This window comes from Suricata suricatta, chromosome 4 (genome assembly GCF_006229205.1).
Source record: "Suricata suricatta isolate VVHF042 chromosome 4, meerkat_22Aug2017_6uvM2_HiC, whole genome shotgun sequence".
Classification (NCBI taxonomy): domain Eukaryota; kingdom Metazoa; phylum Chordata; class Mammalia; order Carnivora; family Herpestidae; genus Suricata; species Suricata suricatta.
The window spans coordinates 136,228,491-136,236,533 of record NC_043703.1 but is presented as its reverse complement, the minus strand read 5'-3'; the positions used below and the strand labels follow the sequence as shown (position 1 = coordinate 136,236,533).

Below are 8,043 nucleotides of genomic sequence, written 5' to 3'. Positions count from 1 at the left end.
CAATTTTGATGGGGATTGCATTGAATGTGTAGATTGCTTTGGGTAGTAATGACATTTTCACAATGTTTATTCTTCTGATCCATGAACAGGGAATGTTTTTCCATTTCTTGGTGTCTTCTTCAATCTCTTTCATAAGTTTTCTATAGTTTTCATCATATAGGTCTTTTACATCCTTGGTTAGGTTTACTCCTAGGTATTTTATGGTTTTTCGTGCAATTATGAATGGGATCAGTTTCTTGATTTCTCTTTCCACTGCTTCATTTTTGGTGTATAGGAATGCAACTGACTTCTGTACATTGATTTTGTACCCTGCAAATTTACTTAAATCATTGATCAGTTCTAGAAGGCTTCTGGTGGAAACTGCTGGGTTTTCCATGTAGAGTATCAAGTCATCTGCGAAAAGTGAAAGTTTGACTTCTTCTTTGCCAATTCTAATGCCTTTGATTTCCTTTTGTTGTCTGATTGCTGATGCTAGGACTTCCAACACTATGTTAAACAACAGTGGTGAGAATGGACACACCTATCCAAAATCTACAAGGAACTCACCAAACTCCATACCTGAAAAACAAACAATCCAGTGAAGAAATGGGCAGAAGACATGAACAGACACTTCTCCAAAGAGGACATCCAGATGGCCAACAGACACATGAAACGATGCTCGGCATCACTCATCATCAGGGAAATACAAATCAAAACCACACTCAGATACCATCTCATGCCAGTCAGAGTGGCTAAAATGAACAAATCAGGAAACCATAGATGCTGGCGAGGATATGGAGAAACGGGCACCTTCTTACACTGTTGGTGGGAATGTAAACTAATGCAGCAGCTCTGGAAAACAGTGTGGAGGTTCCTCAAAAAATTAACAACAGAATTCCCCTATGACCCAGCAATAGCACTGCTAAGGATTTACCCAAGGGATACAGAAGTGCTGAGGCATAGGAGCACATGCACCCCAATGTTCACAGCAGTACTTTCAACAATAGCCAAATCATGGAAAGAGCCTAAATATCCATCGACTGATGAATGGATAAAGAAGATGTGGTTTATGTATACAATGGAATACTACTTGGCAATGAGAAAGAATGAAATCTGGCCATTTGCAGCAAAGTGGATGGACCTCAAGGGAGTCATGCTAAGTGAAGTCAGGCAGAGAAGGACAGTTACCATATGTTTTCTCTCATAGGTCTAACAAGAGAAACTTGATAGGGGACCATGGGTATGGGAAAAGTGGGGGGAAGAGTTAGGGAGAGGGATGAGGCAAATCATGAGAGACTCTTGAATACTTAAAACTGAGGGCTGAAAAGGGAGCAGGGAAGGGGAAAATGGGGTGATAGTCATGGAGAAAGGCACTTGTGGGGAAGACCACTGGGTGTTATATAGAAACCAACTTGGTAATAAACTATTTTAAAAAAACAAGTTTTCATTTAGCAACATGATAGTGACATTCAGGAAACTGAAAGAGAGCAAAGTGTAGTTCCTTTCATTTAAGATGAATTCACTCACCTTGGAGCTCAGGGCCAACAGTAGTTATTATGGCACCCAGGCATCTCCCCAAACATTGATGAACTTCTGTATGTGAAGGTGGAACTGTCAATAGCAAGGTAAGAACTAGAGATAATGTTGGTTCCACATATCCACGATACATTGGGCCACTAGAATCCACTATAAGAGCAAGTGAATGAAGAGACCATGTCTGGAATGAAATACAGTTTTATTTAGTTTTAAGGAATCATTCGAGTATACTGAATTGATTTTTTTTAATCTTAAATTTTAGTAAATGCTAACAACTTACTTTTTTTTTTTAAAGTTTATTTGTTTTGAGAGTGTGCATGTGCAAATGGGGTAGGGACAGAGAGAGAGAGAGAGGGAGAGAGAGAATCTCAAACAGACTCCATGCAGTGCAGAGCCCAACACAGGGCATGATTCTGTGAACTGTGAGATCATGACCCGTGCCAAAATCGAAAGTTGGATGTTTAACTGACTGAGCTACACAGATGTCCCTTGAGTTACGATTCTTAAAACAGAAGACAAATTAGGGAAAACTTAAAAATACCTACTGTACTCGTCTTGTACAGATATACAGTAGTGCTAAGGGAATGCAATTGATACAAATTATAGTAAAATGTATAAAAAGAATCAGGTAGGGGTGCCTGGATGGCTCTGACTCTTGATTTCAGCTTAGGTCATGATCTCGCAGTTAGTTCATGGGTTTCGATCCCATGAACTTTCAACTTGGGGCCTGCTTGGGATTCTCCCTCTGCTCCTCCTCCCAATGCACACATTCATATTGTCTGTCTGTCTCTCTCTCTTAAAATAAATAAACTAAGGAAAAACAGAAGAATCATATCAAGTGGTCATCTGGAGTGTGGTCTTAAGAAATTAAAGTAAGAGAAGGCTGAGAAAGAGGTGAAGACTAAAGAAGGTAAACTACCACATGCTCTTTGACAATAAAAGAAGAAAGCAGCAACTTTTTAGGTAAAATAATATTACTGTTGTGTTATTTTCTTCCAGCACTATGAAAACAGAATTTTTTTTAAAAAACAGGGTAGCATCTAGTAAGTAGTAAGTTTACTAAATTTATGTTTCTAACCTTTTTGGGAATTTTGGGCTTTACACAGCTGGAAATTTTACCAAGAAGTCAAAGGCAAACTAAGCCTGTAGACTAGAAACCCCTGGTGGATTTACCACTTCTTGTCTAACCATGAAGGACTATTTATTAATAAACAAGTGGTATGTAGTTAATGGCAACTGAATTTGTCTCTTCTATTACAGTCCCAATAGGCAGTTGGCAAGTTGAATGCTACTGCAGTCATATACTCTTAGTATTTTTAGGTGCATCAGTGCAAGGTGGCAAATCCAGAGTGCAGTATACTTTCCCAAATGTGAAGCTCTTGCCTTTCATGGTAGTTATATTTATTTGTATATACAATGTCCATGAAGAAACAAACAAACAAACAAATTCCAGGAGAAAATTCAACCAAAAAGCCCAGACTGGGCTGGTATCTGAGTGGGAAAAGAGAGAGGACAGTCATGAAAAGAAACCTAACTTAGCAAATGTGGGGCACCTGGGTGGCTCAGTCAGTTAAGCATCTGACTTCAGTTCAGGTCATGATCTCATGGTTCATGAGTTCAAGCCCTATGTCAGGCTCTGTGCTGACAGAGGCTCTGTGCTGGAGCCTGCTTTGGATTCTGCATCTCTCTCTCTCTCTCTCTCTCTCTCTCAAAAAAAATTAATTAAAAAAAACCTTAGCAAATGTAAGGAAATGCAAAAAAAAAGGGGAAACAAGTACAAAAGATAGTAAATTAATAAAAGAAACAGTTTCGGCAAATATATATGAATGGGTTAAATTCCTGGAACAAGACAGATTTAAGACTACGTTAAAATACAAATTCCTCTTCTACACTTTTACAAAGAAGACTCATAAAACAAAATGACAGAAGACTCTAGTAACATTTTTCTAAACAAATGATCAGAATCATCACTATTTTATACAACAAATAACAACAGTCCTAAAAATATTATTTTAAAAGGTCATAATAAAACAAAATCAGCGTTATACCTGGACTTCAGAGGATGTTCCATCTTGTGCCAGAGCCAACAAAATGCTGACACTGGTTTTCAGATGTTGTCCTGAGCCGATACCACCAACATAACGATGCAAGCAACCCAGAGCCAATGAGTGCCCAGTTCTGGATACAACATCTCGGGCGGATTTCAACCTGGGAAAATAAGTATGTGCTTCAGGGACTGGCCTTCCTATTTCCCTATTACAAGAACAGCTTATGAGTCACACCATAAATGGGATTTATTCTGGAAATCAGAAAAGACTGCAGTCGTGACTACTTCTTTCTCCACTCCCTACCAAGAGTTAGAGATTAACTTAAATGGTTGGCTAAAGTCACATTTTTCATTTTAATTTTAGAGAAAATTTGAAAGAAGAATGACAACTTCTCAGTTTTTAACATTTATTATTCCTTGAAAAGTCAGGAATCATTTGAAACATATTTTTATTTTTGGTGTTTTAAATAAACACCAATTGTTTTTGTGGCTGGTTTTAAAAATCTAAAAAAAAACAGTGTATCTCTAGTCACAAAATTTCAGAAAATGCTAACTTAAGAAATTCTCTGCAATTATGATCTGAACCTCCTTAACATGTATCAGTCTTTTTCTTTGTGCAATATACCTAATGAATTAAAAAATATAAAAAGAAGATATGACAGATTACTTAAAATATAAGCTTTACTGAGATATATTTATATAGAATAAAATTCACCAAAGTTAATTCTTTTCCAGTATCCATAGAACCTTTACTAAGCTACATAATTAATTGAGCCAATAAGGAAATAAAACATATCAGAATTCATTGGATGCAGCTAAAGTGTGTATCAAGGTAAATTTATAGAATTAAAAATCCTTGTATTAGGAAAGAAGAAAGGTTTTAAATAAATTATCTAAATCTCCACTTTCAGAACCTATAAAGAGAAAAGTAAACTGAACCAAAAGTAAGCATAATGAAGCAAATTATAAAAATAAAGCAGAAATCAGTGGAAAATGGAAAAACAATAGAGAAACTCAATGAAATCCAAAGCTGTTTTGTTGTTGTTGTTGTTTTTTAAGAACCATGATATTGATAAACCCTTCAACTGACTAAGAAGAGAGAGAGAGAGAGAAATACATAAAGAATGTATATTTCATCTTTGGGTAAAGTATTCTACAAATGTCAATTAGGCCAAGGTAGATGACTCTGTTGGTAAAATCTATATTTTTAATAATTTAGGAGGGTCTGTTCTATTAGTTATTGAGAGACGAATCCTGAGATCACCAAATATAATTGTGAACTTGTCTATTTTATTTTCACTTCTGTTAGGTTTTGTTCCATGTATTTTAAAACTATATCATAAGACACATATACATTGAGAATTGCTATGTATTCTTCGTGGAATTGGTCTTCTTATAACTATGACATCACTCATTTATTCTGGTAACAATCTTTGTTACAAAATTCACTTTTTCTTTTTTTTTTAAATTCACTTTTCTGATAATAACAGAGCCACTCTAGCTTGTGTTAGTGTTTTCATTTTACATATATATATATTTTAAATTTTTTATGTCTCTATTTTATTTTGAGAGAGACAGAGCGTAAGAAGGGGAGGGGCAGAGAAAGAGGGAGACACAGAATCCGAAGCAGGCTCCAGGCTCTGAGCTGTCAGCACAGAGCCCAATGCGAGGCTCGAATCCACAGACTATGGGATCATAACCTGGGCCAAAGTTGGCTGCTTAACCAACTGAGCCACCCAAGCACCCCTATGCCTTTCATTTTTAACCTATTTCTTTCTTTAGAGTTAAAGGGCTTTCTTGTAGATTGCATAGATTTTGCTTTTTATCCCATCTGACAAATCCTAACTTTACTTGTCATGTTTTTTATTAAATTTTTTATGTTTTTTATTTATTTTTGAGAGACAGAGAGAGACAGTGCAAGCAGGGGAGGGTCAGAGAGAGAGGGAAGCTACAGAATCTGAAGCAGGCTCCAGGCTCTGAACTACCTGTAAGCACAGAGACCGATACGGGGCTCGAACCCACAAACCGTGAGATCATGATCTGAGCCAAAGCCAGATGTTTAACTGACTGAGCCACCCAGGCGCCCCTTACTTGTAATATTTAGACCATTTATATTTAATGTAATTATCAGCATGGTTGGGTTTAAGTCTACCATATTGCTATTTGTGTGCTCTTTGTCACAATGGTTTGTTTCTTTTTCCTATTTTCCATCTTCTTTTGGATTTAGTATTTTTTATGATTCCATTTTATCTCCACTATTGGTTTATTAGTTATACATTTGTTTTTTAGTAGGATCTTTGGACTTTATAATATACATTTCTGACTCATTATGATACACCTTTAAAGAATATTATATTCTTTCATATATATTATACACAGAGTATGCCACCATTTCCTCTTCCCATTCTCTGCACTGTTGTTATATATTTTACTTCTCTTTCTATTAAAATCCTACCATACATTGTTTTTGCATGAAAGAATCAATGATCTTTCCAAGGCATTTAAAAATTGAGACTAAAAATAGCTTGCAGACTCTGCTGCCCAGGAGCCACCTTGCCACCTAGCCGTGGCCAACTCCACCATGTCTTCAACATCACCACAGATGGTGAGCCCTTGGGCTGCATCACCTTGGAGCTGTTTGCAGACAAAGTTTTAAAAACAGTAGAAAACTTTTATGCTCTGAGAACTGGGGAGAAAAGATTTGGTTATAAAAGTTCCTGCTTTCACAGAATTATTCTGGGATTAATGTGCCAGGGTGGTAGCTCTGCATGCCATAATGGCACTGTTGGCAAGTCCATCTATGGGGAGAAATTTGATGATGAGAATTTTATCCTGAAGCATATGGGTTCTGGCATCTTGTCCACAGCAGATGCTAGACACAACACAAACAGTTCACAGTTGTGTCATCTGCATGGCCAAGAGTAAGTGGTTGGATGGCAAGCATGTGGTCTCTGGCAAGTGAAAGAGGGCATGGATGTTGTAGAGCCCATAGAACGCTTTGGGTCCAGGAACGGCAAGACCAGCAAGAAGATCATCACTGCTGAATGTGGACAATTCTAATAAGTTTGACTTGGGTTTTATTTTAGCTGCCAGACCATTCCTGCTGTAACTCAAGAGAGCACTCCTTCACCCCCGTCTGCCCTCACTGTAATCTCTGTTATCTTGTTGCAGTTCTATGGGTTCCATATTTTCCTTATTCCCCTCCAAGTCTAGCTGGATTGCACAGTTAAGTTTATGATTATGAAATAAAAACTAAACAACAGCTAAAAGTAAAATACAATAAGAAAATAAATGAGAATAAAATAACAGGTCATTTAAAAACAGACTTATAAAGGGTAAGTCTTTATATTTATCCATAAAGCTACCACTCTTGGCACTTCTCATTTCTATATGTTACATTCAAATTTCATTGGCTACCTTTCTTTTTTTGCAAAAAGCTTCTTTTGACACTTTTTATAGTATTCTTTATAAGCAATGGACTTCCCAACTTTTCACAGTCTAAAAGTCTATTAAAACCTTGGTTTTAAGAAGTATTTTCACTGGGTTTAAAGTTCTAGGTCACTCTATTGCCTTTTGCTTGCATAGTTTATGATCAGAAGCCTGCTGAAATTGTTATCTTTGTTTCTCTGCATGATGTCTTCCCCCCACTGGCTGCTTTTATGATGTTCTCTTTATCACTGGCTTTAAAAAATTCGATTATGCTATGTTTTTCTTTTGTCTTTATTCCACCTGGGGTTTTTTGAGGTTACTGGATTTGTAAATTTATAGTTATTACCAAATTAGAAAATTTTTCTCTACTATTTCTTCAAATAATTTTTGACCTACCCTTATTTCTAAGATTTCAATTAGGTGAACACAAGACAGCTTGATATTGTTCTAGAAGTCACTGAGATTCTTTTCATTTCCGCCCCCCAGTCTTTTTCTGTGCTTCATTTGGAATAGTTTCTATTTCTCATGTCTCCAACATCACTTTTTTTTCCTACTGCAGTGTCTAATATTCTATTAATCCCTTTGAATGAATTTTTTTCATTTGAGATATTTTACAATTCTAGAAGTTTCCCCTGGGATGTTTTATAAATTGTATTTCTCTTTTCATCATGCTTGGGTTTGTCTTAATACTTTCTTAAAAATATGGAGCATATTTATAATAATTCTGTCAGTATTCTTCATGGCTGATTCCGTCATTTCTTCCATTTCTAGACCTATTTCCAATGACTGATATATTCTCCTAGTAATAGATCTATTTTCCTGCTTCCTTATACCTCTGATCAAAGTGTGAACTGGATAGTGGGTACTATAAATGTTATGATATTAAGTGCTACATTAGTTATGTTTCTTTAACTACCATTGGACTTTGTTCTGTAATGTACTTAAATTAATTGGAATCAGTTTGATTCTTTCAGGCTTATTTTTAAGTTGTTTTAGGGTGAGTCTATTTTGCCCTCACTTCTACGGCAATTTCCTTCTGAAGACTCCAGTTC

General features: G+C 36.3%; 1 protein-coding gene and 1 pseudogene across 4 annotated transcripts in view; one reads left to right on the top strand and one right to left on the bottom strand.

The window, feature by feature from the left end:
- The window catches only part of HEATR5B (HEAT repeat containing 5B), a 97,278-nt gene that overhangs the window by 52,842 nt on the left and 36,393 nt on the right, over positions 1-8,043 (bottom strand). For all 4 annotated transcript variants that reach the window (XM_029937954.1, XM_029937956.1, XM_029937958.1 and 1 more), the window contains 2 exons: positions 3,564-3,723; positions 1,507-1,696 (listed from right to left, as the gene is read on the bottom strand). In XM_029937954.1, the coding sequence (XP_029793814.1) occupies positions 1,507-1,696; positions 3,564-3,723 (350 nt within the window). The remainder of the gene's footprint in view (positions 1-1,506; positions 1,697-3,563; positions 3,724-8,043) is intronic.
- LOC115290393 lies at positions 4,743-6,622 on the top strand (annotated as a pseudogene).